The sequence below is a fragment of the Scophthalmus maximus genome, chromosome 14, assembly GCF_022379125.1.
Source record: "Scophthalmus maximus strain ysfricsl-2021 chromosome 14, ASM2237912v1, whole genome shotgun sequence".
NCBI classification, from domain to species: Eukaryota; Metazoa; Chordata; class Actinopteri; order Pleuronectiformes; family Scophthalmidae; genus Scophthalmus; species Scophthalmus maximus.
In genome coordinates, this window is record NC_061528.1 from 19,424,788 (window position 1) to 19,447,288 (window position 22,501).

Genomic DNA, 22,501 nt, shown 5'->3' on the forward strand with positions numbered 1-22,501 from the left:
CAACTTTTAACGTACCCGAAAATTTTCAAAGTTGTCTCACAAAAACGACAACACTCATTCACAGAATCATCATCACAGGTATCTCCTCTCTGCTCTAGTCTGTTGACATTTTTGCGTCGCTCAACAAACGTCGCAGGATTCGTCTGTGTCCATTGGTATCGCCTCTTGGGAATCCAAAACAAACCGAGAGGTACCAGACTAATACGCATTTGAGTATTAATCTGGCTACGCAAGGCTACTAGATTATAAATCTCAGTTGGAAATCAATCTGATAACTGGATGCTAAAAACAGTAAGTCTAGATAATAATTTCAACTATATTTGAGTTTATTCTCGTGTCCTGACTTTTTTTTATTCCGGCAATATGACCAGTTTTCCCAGATCTACCAACTCGGGGGGTACAGTGTAAATATTATGACCAACTACAAAAACAAAACTCAACTTGTATGAAATGGGACAGACCCTTTAATAGCTCTTGAAGCTGCACATCGGTAGTCCCTTCCAGGACACAATACACAGCTTATTCACAGACAAGCACTAATCGCCTGCAACAGGACTGAGTTTAAGAGGCATATGCCTTAGCACTCGTGTTCCAGTGTCTCTGTTGAAAGTGTCATCCGGACAACAAACATGAGGAGAGAACACTAAATGAGCCTTTTGCCCGTCTCCATGTAAAGCACATCAGAGTGTAACTTTTACCCGCAGCCCTTCATCTCTGCCAGCACCGCGCCATGTGCTTTGTTTCACATGAGCACAGAGGCTCCTTTCACCAATTTACCAAATTATAACCCACTGTTTTGGGAAAAGCAGAGGTAGCGAGCAGTGCTGGAAGTTCCCCCCTCCTTGAATGGTAGGGTTAAACGTAGCTCAAAGCAGAGCCTCCTGGGAAATGACCTAGTACTAAATATATAGCTGTGCATCTTTAGAGCCTGAGACACAGCCCATTTTGCTGGGCCCAGCCTGCTCCGTGTGGAGAGCAGAGTGGTTCAAATCTCCACTGTGGGTGTGTGAGTGTGGGTGTGAGACGAGAGGGGAGAGAGGGACTGTGTTACTCTCTGAAAGGAAACAGCACTGATTGTGAGTGTTGGAATGAATCAGTGTTAACGTTCTGTGTCAATATTGTGTGCATGTGCGAGTGAAAGTGAAAGAGGGCATTCATCTTCTGGACTTTCTACAACTGTATATGATTTTGTCTGTGTTTGGTTGTTGCACCCCCAGGCAGAGTGTTTCTCACACAGCAATGATGTTGTTATGTTGTGTGTCTAAATGTGTGCGTGTGTGTGCATGCGCGGGCGTGTGAGTCAGTGCATGGGTGTGTGCTGAGCGCCACTTATCCTTTCCTCTCCCTCAGCGACCCCCCCACCCACCAACTCCACCCTCCAACCCCACCCTCCCTCCTCCTCTCTTTCTGGAGAGCCCCGTACAGTTTTAGTAGAATTGCTTTCTTTGGAAACAGTAAAGAACACACATCATCTCGTCTGGCAGCACAGCGGCTACGCACCAGCCCTACTCCTGTGTTTACACTGCAGTTGGACAACGGCCCGCACCGACAGCCGAGCAGTCCCAGACATGCCTCGGTGTGCTCGTGTTGGAATGATGCATTCTTTCACTTTGATGAGAAACTATGCAACATTTCCTTGCAAAGAGATGAACGTGCGATCGCAGTTCACCTTTACTTTCCCAGAGGTGACTGATTCATGCCCACAATAACAAAAAAAAAGGTGATTAATTACGTCTTTTGAGATTCCTCATATTAAACTGAATCCATTTCAATCAGTGAATCATTTCAGATCTTGTTTCCATTGAATGAGAGAAAACCTTGTGTTTGAGGTTAAAACCTAACGTGTAACAGAAAATCTATCAACTGGATTAACTGAACACTATCCATCACAGAGGGTGACACAGACTGACAGATCCAACACAGGACACCTGAAAGTGCTCTTAGATGCTGTGTCAAATAGTGCCTCCTAGTGGGAATACACACCAACTGCAGGCCTAGACACGAGTAAGCATGATGACTGTTCACCTCAATCTTATGTCCTTCGCAGCAAAAATCTTTCAGGCACTCTCAACTGCTGGAATCAGCAAAAGCTATTTTACCACCCAGAGGAGATGAAAGTGGGTTTAATGTGGAAATGAAGCTCATTCCTTGAGTGACAGCGTTTGTTTGCCCTTAAAGTAAATGCACAGCTGTTTGGCAAGAACCATAACAAATCTTTTTCCCCTCTCTAGGTGGCCTAAAAGGGAAATCTGCTGCCTCCACACCAAACCTCCTCAAAGTCAGAATGTCAAATGTAATTCATTCTTGAAAATGTGATGATGAAAAACTAGAGAACAAATGAAATGTTTGCAATCACCTGCTGTCACAACACTATTCAATTTAAACATTACCCACATACAAGTACACATTGTTTTTCCAGAGGAGAGAAACACAACTTGACAAATATTGACAGCTGTTTTACTATATCAACCAGATTAGTTTACCAATTTCCCTGTTTTTTGATAAATTTAACAATATTTTAAGATGATACAAAGTCACATTTGCAATAATGAAATTGATGCTGAAAGCAGAGCTGTTATCTACTCTTATGTTAGATTTTACAGACATTTTAAAACTGATAGAAACAGGGTCAATTTTGTTTGTTTTTAATCACATTTTCCTTGAAATCATTCACTTGGAGAAATTAGTTTAGTAAAATTAACACACACACACACACACACACACACACACACACACACACACACACACACACACACACACACACACACACACACACACACACACACACACACACACACAAACACACACAAACACACACACACACACACACACACACACACACACACACACACAGCTGCTCCTCTCTCATGATCTGTGGTCCTTCATCTGCAGCCTTCACACAGCCATTGCCCAGAAATGTAAACACACTGTATATTGGAGCGGGGGGGGCTGTGCAGGCCTTCGTTCATCCAGGGTTAGGGTTGTGAATGCTTATTCCTGTTCCCATCCCCGTGGGGAGTAGGATGCCAGGGATCCCATAGGACCAGAAGAGAGGAGAGTGGACAGTCCCCACTGTGGGAAAAACCCCTCAGCCGTCTGTGACCCTAAACCACCTCTGACTTCTCTGTGTTTCTCACCCCGCCCGTCCCTGCTCCGTCTGATACGGACCAAGGCCGCTCTGTTACGTAACCAAATGCCTCTGCCAACATGTGAGAGAGGAAGGAGCCTCTAAGGGCATCTGCCAAGTATTTTTTTACTCCTTGAGGGTGTGCGTTTGTGTCGGGGGTCTACTCAGCCACACCAGCTCGCACGCACACATAAAACAACAACTTCAAATCTGTACATGTCCAAATATGGTAATTACAAAAAAACATCATGACACTAATCTTGAAAGAAAATATAGCTACATTACTTTTTTGCCTCCTTAGATTAATCTGCCCATGCATGTGAATGAGAGATGTTCTGTATATGCAATAATTTGTCTTAATAATAAAGCATGTGTGTAATGTGATACACAATACACAAATCTAAATAACGATTCCAAAATGTCTTTACAAAAATGATTTAAATGATCTGCTGCCACTCTGGTTGAGAGTGTACAGTCTGATGGGGATGTTATTTCCAAAGGTACAGAGAGACAAAGTCGAACAACAGTCTGGTATTGTGTTCAAGAAGGAAGAGAGCCGCATTCAAAATACCACATTTGTAAAATCACATAAAACTAAAAAAAATCCAGTTTTTGAAGTAGATGCAGATCCATCCTAGAATATCAAACTTTAGTCTGTCTAACTATCCCTCCATTTTCTCAACAATCACTCATCCAATCAATTTCAAACATGGTGGGTGTATTGCTGGAGTTGTTTGGATGAGAACGAAAGCGCCGAACATCTTTTCTTCATTTAAGATAGAAAAAGATGGAATTTACACAACAAGGACAGTGCAGTACGCAGGTAACATGGTGTACATGCTAGGGTTTTCAGACACATGGAGCTCAGCTGCGCTCCTTAATGTGTGGTCCACTGCAGAGTGCACGGATCTGAGGGAACAGTTTTAGAAAACTGAAAACGGGCTTATAATACAACAACACGGGTTATAAACTGGGTGCAAAGATTTCGGTGAAAAGTACAAAATGTAATGGTAATCCTTCAAATAGATATTTCAGTATCAACCAAAGTCAACAGAAACCAATATTGACTGTCTGTAGGAAACAGGATGTCAATAGCAGTAGTAATTGTGTAATAACTACTGTAAGAACGTTTCCAGTTGTTACAGCAAACCTCCCAACCAGGCACCCCTAAGCAGTATGAAGTTATTTCTTCAACAATACGATACCAAATTTTCTCTGTAAGTGGGAAAAGTCTCATCCCTCTTACAAGCAAACTATTGTGCTGTTTATTTGGACAAACAACTGAAATAAAACCTGAAGGCAAAGTTGATGGACAGATGGAGGAGGATGTTGGCATCTGATAACCAGCAGTTACTTAAGTCAGGAGAGCCCGAAACTGACATAACTAAAAAGGCTGAGGGAGACCACGTCTGAACTGATGTTTCTTCATACTGTACTTTCTAAAACTGGAAAGAAAACCGAAGAGCGTAGATTACAGCTTAGGGTGCAGACCAGTCCATTTTGATAATAGAGCATAATTAATGGGACAGGAACGATGACTTCATAAAACTGTAGTTTACAAGCCACTGTTCATGTGTAAGCCCTCAGCCCTGTAAACTGAATGGTTCGAACTTTATTTCAATGTTAATTACTAGTTTGTTCAAACTGTGCGTTTCTTAGGAGTGAAATAATTCAATATAATTTTTATAAACTGTATTTCAATAACACCTCACATTTTTAAAAGTTGACAATACATAAACACACCCAGAACTTAAAAAGCTCATTCAGTCTTTCCATCTTAGCTGAACTGGATGCTTGCAGAGAAAAAACTAACTTGATTGTTACATCCAGTCTTCCACAGAGCATCCTTAGATCTTACGTAATGCATATACATTTTTGGGAATGCTGGATTCTTTCACAGGACACGACACTTTGATGCTTGCTATTAATTCAATATTAAACATGTTGGTTTTGCGCACTAGCCACTTTAGACATTCCCAGGCAACTGGGATCATAATGTATATCTTAATAGAATTACAGGGCAAACAAGGGTTATGTTTGGTTCTAAACACAGTGCTAATTGGACCACATCTAGGCTATCTTTGCCCTGCAGTTACTCATGCCCTGGCCCTGCTACTCCACAACACAAAGAGAAGAAGACGCTAGATGACGTATGTGTAAGTGGTTTATGGTTTTCTCTGTGTTTGTGTGCATGCGTCTCTCTCTCTCTGGGGGGCATGTGTCCATCTGAGCAAAGCTCTGAGCACTTGTACGTCCAGGAGGAGGGGGTAATTACTACTGTCATCACCACTGCTGGATAGGATCTCCCAACACCACATCATCAATCACAATAATAATTTGAAAATGCTTTTAGCAAGTGCTCTATGAATGAAATTTATTTCACTGTACACTCAATAGTTTGTTACCAGTGGATTACTACATTCAAAAAGCCTGTTAATTTTATAGTTACACTCATTCAACATAAACAGGCTCATAGTTGATCCCACTGAACCATTTCTGTCATTATCCAACAGTGTGGCTCCAGAAAAGTATGCAGTTTGACAGATTAAAATAGAAATAAATATTGTAGTAAAAGCTGAATTCATCAAGTAAATTTCACATCTGTGACTCATTTTACCGCAACTCCATAAATGTTCATTCTACCTACACAACTTTCACAATTTGTGTGCCTGTCGCTGACAATTTTATTTTTTAGATGCCAAGGAATCCAAAACTGTGCTCATCATGATCTACAGTAGTTTGAAAGGCTTCATTGTGAACTTTGTTTGTGAACTGAAACCAGATGCCAAGACAGCCTTCAGGTGTGTTAAATTTCAAGCCAGCTTGGATGAGAAGTCCTACTAGTATGTCGACTTATATTGTGTTTTGGGAGATGGTTTGATATGAACCAAATTTCCAGAATTCAACTCCTAAATTGATTGTGTGTGACTATTATATCCAAGGTCAAGAATTAATTTTTGGTCTCAATTATGCCATATTGGTGAGACGTACTTATTGATGGAACACTTGGGAGACAAGTCAGAGTTAAACAGCAGTGAGCACACACGAACCCCTTGATTTTTAGGCTTAACTGTATGGAAAGAGAACAACTTTTATACAATGTAGCCAATTTCACAAAGGCGTCTTGCATGTGTTTGTTCAATAGTGTGTCATCACTCACTCACAGAATTATCTTGAAATTGTAACACTTCTTCTGAAATCAGTTGCGACAGCTGGAGATCAAAAACAAGTGCTATTGTGCTGTCTGTCATTCAAAACAAATCATTCATTTTGGTTTAAAGACCTGTTTCAAAATACAACCCACTGAAAATATAATCCTAATAATGGCAGTCAAAAAGTGTAAAAATATACCTTACATTTAAAAATGTCCCTATTGTCAGGTTTGGCCCAAATGCAGATGCAGGAAAAAATATTGGGAAACAAAAGCAGACTTACAGTCTTTACAGAAGGTAAATTATAAAAATCTAACTGAAGTAATCCATCCGCGAAAACACAAAGAACCACAAAGGAGGTATAACAGGAGTGAAACACAAAGCAGAACAGCACAGAACTGATAGACTGGGAGCAGAGACTCAGTACACAAAAGAAGGCAGGGAGGATTGAACACAGGTGACACACATTAGGGACAGGTGCAGACAATCAGGGGCTGGAAACAAGACAGGAAGTTAACTGACACAAGGACACTGACAACAAAGTAATAGGAAATACCAAACTCAAGATGCAATAAACACGAGGGAAAACAAAAGGTAACTTAACTAAGGCAGAGGCACTCAATGAATTGATAAAACAATAAAGTCCCCAAAGAAAAAACAAAAGTCCTCTCAGCGTTCCCAGACAGGAGCAGAACCGTGACACTTAAGCCTTAAAAGCAAGCCCCGAAACAGTAGAATCTCAAGGTGTCGCTGAGAAACAACTTTTTTTTGGCCATCATATTCCTGCATCTGAGTTAATATATAGTTGATGCTGCAGTCGATCTGCACCTGAGTGGAGCAGTAACTCATGCAGGTCTCTGACCATGAGCGAAGGAATTCACCAAACATGTGGCCATGGACAACTGACACACACATCGGGCCGGAGCGCTACAGTCAGGAACTCTTGTTGGCATGCACGCTTGCAACATCTACACAAAAACAAAATCGCAAACAGCATCATCCAGTTTCTGTCATACACCAGACGGATGCCACATACTGCGCACACAAGTGGAGTGATTTACTTATCTACATACGTAATAGGTATTTTCATATAAAATCAACACAGCCGGGTTTGCCACAGTGCTCAACACCCTAACTCAGTTTAACACAGTTTAAAGATATACTAACAAATATTTTACACCTCAGCTCATCAGCATTTATGAGAGCAATCTGCACCTTTAATGCAGGCCCTAAGGCCTCTTTGGAGACAGAAGCCATAATGGATGAACATGCTCTGTGGTTCCATTTCCATATATTAAAGCAGATAATGGACTATAAAGGACAGAAATATATTCTGTTCTGTGTTTGCACAGACTAACTGAAAACTAAGTCAGCCAAGCCAAACAACTTTACAAACAATACATTTTATAACTGCCTATGAAGGTCCCAAGCAATACTGTTAAGTCTGCAGTCGTACACGAGTGTGATAAGAATATCATAGTATATTTGAAGTTGAGTTGGACCAATGCTATTGTCACCTGTCAGACTGTAGTTTCAGTTCAGTAAAAGTGAATGTTCGCAGTCCAAAGGGGTTTTTCAAAAACCAAAGAAGAACTCAGGTCAGCAATGGGCAAGCTTTGCCCACAGTGCTGCACATCTTAAACAGATGTCTCCATTTAGAAAGCATCTGGTGTGAAAGCATCTGTAGAGGATAATATCATGTTCTTGCGTGATTACTGCAGCTTCTATGGAAGACAAGCAAGACATTTTTGTCAAATATTTTCTCTGTGAGTGTAATGAAGTACAGGGGATATTTGCTTTGGTCTGTCAAGCACCCAAAACCATTTAAACACACAACATGCAAGCAGGAGTGTGAGTAAACCATATCCAAGTCTAACACAGCGTCTAACCCCAATACCAAATAAGGCAACAGAGCAAGCATGTTTTTTATTGCCCTTCCAAAATCACTTCATACACAATCTCACTTTGCTCACTGTTATTTTAAATACCAAGACGTCGGAATGATGTAGCAGATTCAGGGACAATGTTTTTTTTATCATTCTTATCTGGATACATTTTTTGTTTTCATGCCGCATCAGCCAAAAGATCAGATTTTCAATATACCTATGACTATTTTAGCATAATAGACCAAACAACTGCCAGATAACGGAAAAATCAAGTCAAGGCAAGTATGTTTGTACAGCCCTACATCACAAGTTTCAGTCTCAAAGGGCGTTCAGAAAAAGGTTATTTTTCTACAATAGTAACTGCCTTGTTAGTGTAGTTGATATAGGCTGTTACTTTCCAACCCTGTTTGCAATAATTCTCTACCAGGAAGGACCAAATAATGCCTGCTGAGCACGTACAGCATGGAAGCAATTACAACAACAACAAAAAAGTGTTACTTACCAGCTCATAGTTTGTTGTTGGAACACAAGATGAAGTCACCTGGAAACAGAAAAACAGAATTGGTTAGTTGTATTATTGACTAGTTGCAGTTTAATTAAACTGTAACATTGCTGCAAAAATGCAGTAAGTTTATACTTAATGGATTAATTGGAAGGTACCCATAACACACTTTAACATTCCAATGTTATATTTCATAGCCACTAAAAACAACTGTACAAATGGGAAAGGTCAACCTCGGTTAAAGCTGCACTGATTAATATGTTAACTATAGAAAAAAAATTAGAAGAGAAAATTATCAACACTGTTGTTCTGCAGAGCATTTTACCATCTTTACTTCATTGATTTAGTTTTATGGCCCCCAGGTTTAATGTTTTGTTTAACTCTCTCCAAATGGCAGTTAGTAGCTATTGAGCACATTAGAGCATTTTGTAGCTAAAAGGTTGGATACTAACTTCTCTGAATCAACTTGCTATAAAAACAGTCACTGTTAGCTAACATGTTAGCCATAACAAATTGTAAGATGCTTCCCCTGAAAATGTATTAATGCATGCTAAGGCAATACTTCAAATGAGTGAACATACTACTGCTAAGGCTAATGTCCTATCTCACCATGATATAAAAAGGATGTTTCCTCCAAAATTGTATACATTGTTCCTTGGATCATACCACACCACTGTACAAAACTTCATAGAAAAAGTTCTGTATTTTTTTAGTTATCCTGCTGACAGACAGACAGTATTTGTTAGTAAACTGTATGCAGCATTTCTATCACAAAAGACACGATCTATTAGTGGCACTGTTTAGGCATTCCCTGAAAAGGGAACTCAGCAACGACAAGGTGATGACAGAGTTATAGTATGGCTATAAACAGACTAAAAAAGCTGAATGCTCATTACTCCAACAAGAACTCTAACTTGTTTAACCTGACTAAAGTATCAAATGAGGTTAGTCAGTGGTGGGATTGCTCCAACGGAACTCATGATCTGTCAAGTGGCCGGGGTAATGTGATTACCGTCCGACAGTTTCCATAATCGTTCCATGAGGCTGAAGCGAGAACATGAGGACAGAGGCTGATAAACAGGAAGAGTATAATGATAATGGCCTCTAACAGAAGATTCAAATGAAGTGCTTCCAGAAAAAGCATGTCAAACATGTCACCACTGATGTTTCCTTCCTGAGCGTGTCTGTATTCTGTCCCTTTGATCCTGATTTGCCATCATTTTTCTGATGTGCACATGGAAACCCCCCAACTTTATTTCCACCAGTTAGCCTTCTACGCCACGACCTCAATTGTATATTACTGACAAACAGCAAATGCAGCTTTATATAACAATATCAACCGGGGACTATGGTTCAATTCAAGCACTGAGTAAATGCATTGAGTAAATTAACGACTGGATGCACCAGCATTTTCTTCAAATAAACAAAGAGAAATCAGAAATAATTGTTTTTGGAGCCAAGGAACAACGATTTAAAGTTAGCACCCAGCTTCAAACGACCTGTTAAACACCACAAACCAAGCCAGAAATCTGGGTGTAGTCATGGACTCTGACCTGAACTTCAACAGCCATATTAAAACAATTATGAAGTCATCCCACTATCACCTAAAGAATATATCAATGATTGAAGGACTTATGTTTCAGCAGGTTTTGGAAAAACTAGTCCATGCATTCATCTTCAGCAGACTCGACTACTGTTACGATGTCCATACAGGTCTCCCTAAAAAGTCAATCAAACAGCTGCAGTTAATTCAGAACGCTGCTGCCCGAGTCCTCACTAAGACCAAAAAATAGATCATATTATTCCAGTCCCCAGATCTTTACACTGGTTTCCTGTTTGTCAAAGAATTGACTTCAAAATAATACTGTTGGTTTAAGAAGAACTGAATGGGTTAAGGCCAAAATACATTTCTGATCTTCTGCTTTGTTATGAACCATCCAGACCTCTGAGATCGTCTGGGACAGGTCTTCTTCTGTCCCCAGAGTCAGAACTAAACATGGAGAGGCAGTGTTCAGTTTCTATGCTCCACAAGGCAGAACAAACTCCCTGAAAACTGCAGGTCTGCTGCAACTCAGTTCTTTTAAATGGAGACTGAAGACTCTTCTGTTTGCCGCTGTCTTTCAGTAAATACTATCTATGCATTTATTAAACTGCACTGTTATTTTTATGACCTGTCTTATTCTACTTTAACATGTCTTTATTTTCTCTTTTTAATTATTGTATTTTAATGTGATTTTATCTGTTTCTTCCAAATGCTTTTAATGTTTTATGTAAAGCACTTTGAATTGCTTTGTTGTTGAAATGTGCTATACAAATAAACTTGCCTCGACTTGCCTTACTGTAACAGGGCTGTCTTTTTTAGCTTTGAAAGATAAGGCCCCTGGGTTATCACCACTGTTGACCTCTAAAAGCAGCTTTCATCTTTGCTGCTGGTCTGTCACTCTTATTAGCCAGTACTAATTGTGTCATTGCAAGAACACAAGCCCTCTGCTCTGTTGGTGTCTCCTTTGTGTTACTGTTGAATGGAGCACATTCCGTGTCTGCCCACAATATCAAGTAGAAATCTGGCCTCCTTGAACAAAGAAAGGTATAGGACTGAACTGGCCAAAGTTCCCCATATTAATCAACTTGACTCTGCACTTGAAAATATATATAAATATATTTTGTAACACAAATTGCAGAGATAGTAACAGTGATATCAAGATTAACTAGTTTTTTCTACTGAACCCTGCTTAACTGCTTCATTGCCAGAACTCCATTTAAAGTTTCCTACAAATCAGAGTTTATGCAGTAGCGTCTTGGTATCTATCAACAAGGCAGTGGATGCTAACCAAATTAAAAGCAGCACTGCGGTGTGAGAATGGTTGATTAGACTCACAAAATTGAGGATGTGTGAGTCACCTTAGGTCATTAAAATCTCTCTTTAAAAAGTCTCCTTTTATAGCCGTTACCTCGTCTGAAATACAGGAATGTTGACTCTAAAGAGCAAATGATGCACTGGTATTAAAAGAGGCAGTGCCTGAATTTAAGATTTTCTCCAATACAGTGGCTGTAAGAGCACCAAATAAACCATCCATCACATGCTTATGAGATATGTTTGAGAGCTGGACTGTTGAAATGGTGATGCAGTTTTGAAACTCACATTAGTAGCAAACAGGCAAAAGGAAGGATCTCTTTGAATTGTATGGGAACAAAATGTTCCTCGGTGGCTGCTGTCTGTCACATTTGCCCTATGCATCAACAGCCTACTTGAATGAAGGCATCCAAGTGGAATGCACCTCTGTTTTTGAGAATTTACGCCTGGCATGGTGAAGTGCGTCTGAAGAAGATAAACTTTCTCCCTCTGGCTCAAATCTGCTCCATAACAAGTTATTCTAACTCTCCCATGACCCCCTCTGTTCCCCCAGCTCATGTTCTAATTCACCATCAATGTCACATCTGGACAACGACATGCCGTTCTTTTCTCAACGTCCTTGCTCCTTTGGATGACCCTCTCACTGCCCCGACTCCTCGTGCCTGTTCAGTGTTTCACCTGATCATGCCTCTGCAAGCTCTTGAGAGTCCACCTGTAATCAGGGATTAGTGACTCTGTTTACATGCACACAGAATCCAGCGTCCATGCTGTGGTAAACGTTTAAGAATATCCTTATCCTCCTCCTCTCATTTATGCCTGGCATTCACACAACTCCAGAAATGTTTGGAAATGCTGCTGGCCCCATTTCAGTTTAAACATTCCAGGGTTGGAGATTATTTTTGATATTGAGCTAAAACGCTCATCTGGACAGGGATAATTTTGAAACAAAAAGGTGTTGACGCAGACTTAGTTAAAGTTTGCCTCTGAGGTGAGACAACTTAATCAATTTTATTAGTACCTGCATGGGATTGGTGACCCCATGTCATTCCCAACAGAGTTCTGCTCAGCTTCAACCATGCAAAGGTCTGATACATCAACATATTAAGCTATAATATGAGACAGTCATAAAAGCTTAATTGCTAAATTGCTAAAAATCGCTCCGGGCTGACAGGTGAAATACAGTCTACATTTGTACTGTTTAAACCTTTTCTCAAACCAGTCTTCCTTGCAGTTACAGAAGCTCATTTAAAACGGCACAGGCAGGAATTTTAAAAAAACAAGTACTGTAGGCTCGAGAGCCAAGATATACGTATGTTTTTCATTTACCAGCTGCCATGCGTGATTGTGAGCAACTGTGCAGCACTGTGATGAATATGTAAATACTGTATATTACAAACAAACATCGTTGGAGGCTCAAAGGGAGACAGCGATTGATTTTGATAAGGACACAGTGTTGGTGCAGTACTGCGAGCAAGGTAGTCTGGCTAAAAATGTGTCCACGATCTATTTTTGCCACAGCACAGTGCATAATTATCAATAACACCGATTAAATACATGCAACCACACACATTGGTTAGAAATCCTTGTATTATTGAGCTAGATTAATTTTATCCTTTTGGTTATAAATGCAGGGGAGTAATATACCATGGCTAGATAACTGTATGAAGTGATCAGAAACTGTCATACAGTATCTTGTGTTACTTCAAACTGAACTTCTGGGTTCATCATCCATCTTGTACAATGCAAAACAGAGGTGGCAGAGTGGTATTGTCAGTCTGAAAGTGCCTTAATATAAATACCATGAACAATACTAGACTACTAGATGAACTGCTATTACATTAGATGCATTGTGGGGAATAAATGTAAGTTTAATCTTCAGTTGCATCTTTTTGGGCACGCTGTGAGTGTGAGACGATGAAACATAACACAAAGAACCGCCTCACAAAGAAGCCTCCAGACATCAAAAAGACCAGGGCGTTCTGACATTTAGCTGAATTCCATGTTGAATACAAATCAAAAGTCCTAATTGTACCAAACAGTTATTTATGTTAGAGACAACAACAGTAACAATATTGTCAGTGCGTCCAGTATAATATGAGCCTGTGATGTAAAGGTCAAATTGAGAGGGTAGATAGTCTGCCCACATCAGAATAGCTCACATTCTCCCGAGTGATAAGTAGCTGATTCCCTTATTTGCTGATGCTAGGGAGGTAATTTACATTATTACAGTGTGGTTAAGCAGTCACAGCCAGGATTTCCCAGAAACCACAGACACTATTTAAGGCAGGGTGCAGGTGAGCACTTAGCAGTTAGCTAACCAAAGGTCAAGCAGAGGGAACCCAATATTTGAAAAATACTCTGGACAAAAAAGGGTTATCAGGGGAAATTGGTGCTAACTGACTTTCTAATAGAAGCATGTGATTGACTGTATGTTACCATAGATTGTGTATAAACATGGACGTAGCTTCCATGACGTCACCCATTGGTTTCTGCAGGCCGGTTTTGAAGCCCAAAGTGGGCGGTTCCGCAGCGGCTCAGCCATCACCATGTTGGCAGGGATCAACTCCTCCCTTACCCGGCTAATCCAAATATGGACATAGAGGTGGGCCGAATGCAGACTGGTCGCTGAAACGTCATCACCTACGTCGAAGCTTCCCAGTTAGCTGAGGCTAAGGAGCTAAGCTAATAAGCTATGCTAAGTGCGAGCCGGCTAGCCGCGGGCCCGAGGCTACACTGGGTCGGTACTGACTGCGGTAACTTGCACTCCGGTACCAGTCGTCCCAGCCAACGTTACATGTGGTAAGTAACACTGGAACAACATTTGAAATAAATATTTGTTACTGAAATTATAAGTCTTTAATTTGTATTAGTGGTAGTATGCACCACTATATTTTGATTCTGATAAATTAAATCAAATAAAAGTTAACTAAAAAGAAGTTACATGTGATGGTTAGTGTTCTTGGCATAGAGTAAATGTTTTATTAACACTGGCTTGAAGTCTTAATTATTGTCGTTTACTTATTTATTTTGGCCTTAAGGGACAAACACATACACCAAACAAGAAGACAGAAAAACTATAATTCCCAATACCACAGTTGTAAACAGTGCACAGATCAAGTTTTCACACTGACAGAAGTCCATGGTAGTCTACCTTACCTGTACTGCTATAGACATTACTGTACCAGATTATCACTTTGAATATGACTGTAAGAAAGGCACTTTTATTTTGTTACAAGATGTTTATTACTTCCAGCACATTGGTTGTTGTTCAGTTCACCTGTGATGCTTCCACTTGCTGCACGAAACAAACCAGTACCAGTCGTGGCTGCTTGACTTTACAGTTATATAGTCTGTCTAAAAATAAAGTATTAGAGACTCATCTATATTCTGAGATTTAGCACTTTAGTTCCATATCCTACAGATGTGACATAGCAGTGTTGTCAGCATAAAAATGCGAGCTACACTCTTTAATGAACTTCAAATTTTTCTTTATCTGAAGCATTTATCACTCATTTATTAATTTTAATCCTACAGTCACAATGTGGACGTGGTGATGAGTTAGTCCGTCGAGGTGTCCAGAGAGCTGCAGACCTTGGCGTGCTGTGTTTGGCTGGTGGACTGTGGTGGAAAAGTCTTCTTCCACTCTGTTTCCACTCCGTGAGGAAGAGCAGCAGCTGACGTCCTCATCATCCACTGTGGTGACGACAACCTGAGGGAGATCAATAGCATCAGGCTGGTCAACATGAAGACGACCTGCAGCAGACTCACCTCCAGCACCTTGTGAAGGGGACCTGTAACTGCTACAGTTGGCAGTGTCACTGCTATTGAATTTGGCCTTCAGGACACACTTTGTTAAGTCTAAACATGTCCCTGACTATCATGGACAATGTTGAGCTTATTTTATGTTTGTCATGGTTGATAAAAAAATACCAACTATAGCTACAACACTTATTACCTCTGCTCTTCCCCTCCCCTACAGTCCCACACTGTATCCCCTTCTCCTCCCACCTCTGGGCTCATTCTGAGCTCAGCTGTTACTGTTTGCACAGGCCCAGTCTGTATATTAAATGTGTTCTATAATTGTAATATTGTCCACCTTTTTGTGTTTTGTACCTTCACTAAAAATAAATCTGAGAGGTAATCTATAACTTCTGGTTCTGGCTGATAAATTATGTTTATATCATAACTATTTTTGTCTTTAACACTGACTGAATATGTGAGATTTCACATTCAAATCTGACTATTAATTGACAAATAACTCTACAGATAAAACCTTAAGCAATAACAGGTTTGTGTGATTTAAATATATTTTAAAAGCTGTGTAGCAGTACATGTAATGATAAGAACTGAGTAATTAATTTTTCTTCTTTTCTCTTGGAGACAGAAAATGGTCAGCACAGAGGAGTCCTTCAGGCAGGTCCTTACCTAATAACAAAGACACAAATAAAAAATAGTGAGACACGTTTGGAAATAAAGAGGTTTGTTTGCTTGTGTTCTGTAGATATTCAACTGTATTTGAATGTAGTTTTAGATTTAAGAGAGTTCTACCAACACAGTGAATTTACAGTACAGTGTGTATAGAAAATGTAATTGTCATCAAAGCTTACGGGCACCTTTGTTCTCATGTTTCACTTGGGAAAAATATGACCATTAAGTTATTCACAAACCATATTTGGACCTGGGGTCAGTGCTGAAGTGATGAGTCAGTTCAGTTCTGCCTCATGTTGAGCTTCCACTGGTCCAGTCTGTCTGGATCATCTGGAGGAAAACTACACAGACAAACCTCGTCACAGGCGATCACAACAAGTCTGTTTCTGCATCCTAATTATCTATCGTGTCAGTTTTAGTAAAACATATGAATCAAACTTCTTGTGTTCTTCTGCTTCATTTTAAGTTACCGCACAGACGCCATTAAAAGAACTATATCACAACCCAGATCACAGCGCATCCTCTATGTTAACGGTATCTTCTGAAACAATGCTGATATGTGACATGAACACTACATTACAAACACCTTAATGTACCTTGACAGTTGCATTAATGTCACGTTAACATTGCATATTTAACGTGGTGGTATATTTTCCAACCACACGCAGACGCCTGTTAACTGGCTCATGTCGGTGTCGTGTTGATCCCGCTAGCCTCGTCAGCAGAGCTGGAGTCTCGCTCAAGGCTAACCCCAGACTAGCTGGCTGAGAAGCGCTTTAGCGCGCTAAGCTAACGAGCCAGCTACCGAGCGCAGACACCGACACCCGCTAATGACTGCAAACACAGAACAACACCATCATTTAACTTACCGAAACAACAGGAGCGCAAGCTTCCTGGACTTCTCTGTTGGGACGACTGACTGCAGAGCAGGCGTATTATTCATCCGGTAGTAGTTTAAAATGTTCTCCACAAGCCTCCGACACGGCCGTCGAGAAGTCCCGTTCACTGACGAGGGCTTAGCTCAGGTGACACCGAGCGCTGCCAGCGGCTAGCTGCAACCGAGCGGCTAGCTGCAACCGAGCGGCTAGCTGCAACCGAGCGGCTAGCTGCGTCACCCGTCAGAATTTAAAAACCTTAATGTGATATAAATGGGGGAGTTCTAAAAAAATCCCCCCACCCCCCACATTTGTCACGAAGGGGGGGGGGGGGGGGGGGGGGGGGGGGGGGTTCAGCCATTGGGACAAAAAACGTTTTTTGATCCAGGCTGTAAACATGTTTAATTCTGCTGTAAAGTTGGGCAATTTAACATTGGGGCTCTATGAGGATTTACTCGCTTCTGGAGCCAGCCTCAAGCGTGCATCTAGTGAACTGCAGTTTATAGCACTTCCGCACAGGCTTAATTTCTCAGCCTCAGAGTTGGCCCCTTGTATGTTACTCATGATTTGAATCCACGCTAGCACCAATATTGGTCCAGGCTGAAATATCTCAAGGCCTATTTGGATTACAGTAAAATTTGGTACAGACATTGATGGTGCCCAGAGGATGACTTCCTCTGACTCTTCCTTGAACGACAGTGAGAGTACATTTTTAAGTTCTATTACTATGGATGGATTATGGATACCTAATGGCTCTTGAATCATATTTGAATTTTAATGACAACATACACAAAGCCTTTGTCCGTACCCTGCTGTGCGTGGGGAAAAGATCCAGCCAGAGTGTGTGTGTTGATGCTATCGGGAGTATTCAAATTAGTGTAATATAATAAAGGATAATTGTGTTGTTGCATTCCATACATGCTTGTGTTAACAGCATTAAACAAGGGTCCATTTCCTGCAGACAAAAGTCCATGTCAGACATGTTCGCATTCACATGCAGACTGCTTCCTGTTCGCTACTGACACACTCCAGACACAGTCACGTTATGTAACAATGTCAGTCTCCCAGGTCTGAATATGTTAATGATGTGACTGCTTTAAATAGATGATAATTAACTTAATGTGGGAAAACTCAGAAAGCTGAGTTATAAATCATAGAAAAAGAAAAAGAAACACATTCTAGCTTTACTCCAAGCAGGGAAAATGACTGCCATGCAGGGTGGCTTGTTTCCACCTCTGCGCTGGCATATTAACACACAGCTGCCCTGAGTGCTTTTATGTTTATCCAAATCTTTACATCTGGCACATCCCAGCAGAACTATTCAGTGTGCAAATTCAATTTGTGAACCATAACAAGCAACAGAAGGCCTTCTGTGGCCATGATCGTGGAGTTTGCCAGAGTACCAGTCTGTATAGACTTATTGGGATATTATCAAAGCAGAAAGGAATGATGGGGGTGCTCCGGTCCAAGTGCCCATGCCCTATCAATTTGTGTTTATCTGCTTCTCTATGCCTAATCATTGATTTACAACAATTTAATGCATTTACTTTTGGGGCACAATTTAGTTTTTTTCTTTACCTTGTGTCCTTCTACCGCACTACATCTAGTTTTGTTTTCTTGTTTTGTCTGTGTCGGTGAAAGCTGTTTTTCTTCAGGGAAGGTTGTGGAAATACGCATATTTATTGAATGGATTGGATGCAGGACATGAACACGACTGAACGGCACACCAGTCTCAAAACACTGTTTGTTGTTTCTGCACCGTTGGTGCATTTGTGCATTTCATTCCATAGTCCCTAAGAGTGTACCGTGTAGATGTTTACAATGACTTAGGGTTTGAACTCAATGGCTGACTGCATCATCGTTTTCAAACTTCTCTGTTTTTGCAGCCCCAGATTTTTCAAACTGAAACAGGGCGAGCAGCGCTTCCAAACTTACCTGTTAATGCGCTCGGAAGTAGTGTGGATGGCAGGTATGAACGTAGCAGCAGTGATGCTTTTTAAAGTGAAACATAGCTGTGTGGATGTAACCTCTGTGCGTCAGCCCTGTGATGGACTGGGGGCCTCTCCAGGGTGTAATTGGTCAAATGCTTCCATCCACATAAATGGATGGATGGATGAAATTATAAGCTGATTAGTCAGTTTGTCAATTGACAAAAACTAAATCAACTATTTTGATTATCAGTTAACCGTTAAATTAAGTAAAATCACCAAACATTCTCTGGTTCCAAAATCTCTAATTTTAGGGTTTGTTACTTTTCCGTTTTATATCATTATATTTGGGTGTTAAACTGCAGGTCAGAGAAAACAAAATGTTATCGATGAAACCTTAAAATGTGTGACAGATCAGTTTAATTTTTCAAACGATCAATTGAATTATTTCTTACTGTACAATATGTGTCAGCACCACCAATGTGTGCTCCTATATCTGTGTAAAGTACAGTAAATGAAAGCATCATCGAACAAGTTTGCAATGTGTTATTAAAGATTGATATCAACTTCACTGCAGGAGCAGATAACCAAACTGAGATAAAACTGTGATAGATCGAATAAATATGTATATGTAGATAAGCACCATGAAAACGAATACATACTGTCGCCTGTGTATAAACAACTTGAAACCTGGAGGGATCCAACAGACTCCATATGTCCCTGCCATGTTTCTTCTCCACGGCCGGGACTCAAAGAGGCCTTCAGCTAACCGGAGCGCCTTCTCATAATCACATCGTTTTTGTTGGACAGGCCTGGCGGCATGGAGAGGGAAGAAGCCATGGCTTGTTTCTTTTGTTCCAAAGTTACAGCAGGGGTCACGTTCCCTTCCCAGGCTCTTTCAGCTAAGAGACACTATTTACCAGCACGCTGATTTGCACATTTATCATGGCTCTCAATGTCTGACACCGCGACAAGTGGTGGAGAATGAGGAGGCAGGGAGAGGGGTAAGAGACGAAGGTATAAGAGTTGGGGGGGGGGGTCCTTTGCCATCTACAGTATAGTATAGTGAAAGACTGCCGCTTAAAAAATGGGTTGTGTTTCCAGTCATACAAAGACTTCCAAATCAAGCACGCTCACTACTGAAACAATGCTTCCAAATTTTTCAGAAAGAGCTTGTCTTACCCAGAGTCAAATGAAAACATCAACATAGACCCCATCCTTGTGCGTTCGCAAGAGTGAAGGGAAACGTCTGAGAGCTTTTTTTGCCTTGACAAGAAGTGCGTGTAGGGGTTTGGGCATGGGACACTATAACATCTGTCAAATGTGAGAACCTGCCTTTCAGCTTCTCCCCATTTTGTATCTTAGTGACAATGTTCACATGAAAACATGAAAACATTTTTCCACATGACGTCATTGAACATCTGTTCACTCACGAGAGATGTTGGGAAGCAGTGCAAACACGGATCAACAGAACAAGTCAGATGACAGCGACTCTGAACGGAAAAGGGTTGTAGGCACCACTGCAAGCCAAAGGGAGTGGGGGGATCATCTACACAGATGTTTTGAGACATACAGTATAAAAGACGATTAATATGTTTTTGCACAAAAAAAGGTTGATTACATGTAGAGGTGAATCTAATCTGAAATATTACTCATCTAAAAAATGGGACATAAGAAGTCCAATGAGGTTTCCACATCACACTTTTTTTTTGCAACACGTGCAAGTTGCGCATTGGACCACATCTGGCTCCACAAAATCACACTTGTGCGTTTATGTCTTAAATTGCAATTGTGGGTGAGCAAAGAGAAGTTTTTCTTCTTCAGCAGATCAATTTGAAATGAGCCTCATAGTGTCCAACTCAGTTTGTAACTATCTGCACAGAGAAGCTTAAACATCCAAGTAACAATAAGCAAAAGACATTCTTGAGTCGAGGGGAACCCACAGGGCTACTAGAAAATACTCCAAAAATGAATTCTTGATGTATGCCTTTTACTCTACCCTTAAATAACTACTTAGTACAATATGTAATTATTACAGTTAAGCCCCTTTCACACTGGCCAAAAAAACCCGTTTAAACCCGCTAACACCCGGCATTTTCTGCAGTGTGCCTTCCAGGTTCTCCCCATTTTGTATCTTAGTGACAATGTTCACATGAAAGCAACCTCTTGCATATAGCAAGCTCGCTTAGCCTAGCTTTGGCTCGTTGGGGGTAACAGCTAACACAATCCAGATCATCGATGAGGTTTGGAACGGGGCACTTTATTTTAACCCTTCGGCGGACATATATGGGCTCATCAGGCGGTCTCTCATTACACAATGGCCATAAACTGTCGGTAACATGGATGATGTGCGGGGCCCATTCTCCATGTGGCTGCAGCTACGTACACAAACACAGCGTGCAGCGCCAACCTTCTTCTTCTCTCATACACACACACTTCAAAACCCATATGGCCACCTAAAGGGCCAGGCTTGGCTCGTAACACTGCACTGAGTGTGTAAACTTTGAAAGAGTGACAAGTACAAGATATAAGGTAGCATTGACCACCGGCTCACTGGCTACCATGTTTTCTGTTGTTTACTTCACAGTTCTTCTTTGTTTTATGGCGCGCACCGCTCTCTACCGCCATCTATGGCCGCCAACTGTCACTATATGATCATCAGACCCTGGTCTGCTCGCAGTGTGAAAGAGGCCAATTGCCGACTAAATGTGGGTCGATCTGCGTTTAAAAAACCCAGGTCTACACAGTAATTTTGGTGTGAAAGAGGTATTATTGTGGTAACTACCCTTTAATATTTACCAATGCAGGATTTGCCGCAGTCTTAACAATAATTCACTTTTATTTCAGGCATAATATTCTCAAAAATCAATCTTTCAATCTAAGAATATTCTGTTGAGAACAAATAAATGAATGAATTGATGATTTAAAAGCAAGACCACTTCTCAACGGACCTTGTGTTGAGACTTTTTCGCAGCTGCTGTTTCCGAAGAATCGAGAGCTTTCAGTCTGTGAGGTGTTCTGCATCTCGACTTTGTGTGAGGGAGTGCCTGAACATTGGAAGGCAGACGGTTGCTGTCACAGGGAAATTGGACAAGCTGAGGCAAACCTCTGCTTGGAGTCGTCCATGCTGGTATTAAGCAAACCACGACAACTCATAACTCACACAAATAGCCTCTTGGAGGGATGACTTATGTTAACATGGAAGGATCTTACAGAAAACTGCCACAGTAACTCAACCTCACGCCTACACACTTTCCTGTGTCTAGTGACAGATGAATGGGGGAGATTTGGGTTTCCCTCTTTTTGAACATGTTCCCTCATATATTTGAATTTGAGAGATGATGTGGTAACATTCTCCCTTTGCTCAATATTGTTTTGTTCACAATCATCTAACACATGTCTCAAACTCAAGGCCACATCAATATATGTGGCCTGCGAAAGCTTAAAAGGCATATGATTGTCTTAAAATAAAAGTCTATGCTGCTATACAGCATACAGTGACCATAAACTACATCTCCCACAGTGCCTGTCGACTTTGTGACCTGCAGTCAATACGGAAACAAAAGGGACCGAGGACAGAAAACCAGAGGAGGAAACAAAGAAACGCCTGGAGAGCAGATAGCGGAGGAGAGGGACGAGCACAGCAGAGACGCGAGAGGACGGCATTTTCAATAAACACTTAACAGCTGATCAGCACTGTGGAGCAGCAACAGTAAAAATGTAAAGACGTTGTCAACCATGACAACAGT

At 40.9% G+C, this 22,501-nt stretch overlaps 1 protein-coding gene across 18 annotated transcripts in view; it reads right to left on the reverse strand.

Annotated features, from left to right (window-relative positions):
• tns1b (tensin 1b) overlaps window positions 1–22,501 on the reverse strand; it is a 179,582-nt gene that overhangs the window by 64,480 nt on the left and 92,601 nt on the right. For all 18 annotated transcript variants that reach the window (XM_035651035.2, XM_047337019.1, XM_035651049.2 and 15 more), the window contains one exon: window positions 8,668–8,706. In XM_035651035.2, coding sequence (XP_035506928.2) covers window positions 8,668–8,706 — 39 coding nt within the window. The remainder of the gene's footprint in view (window positions 1–8,667; window positions 8,707–22,501) is intronic.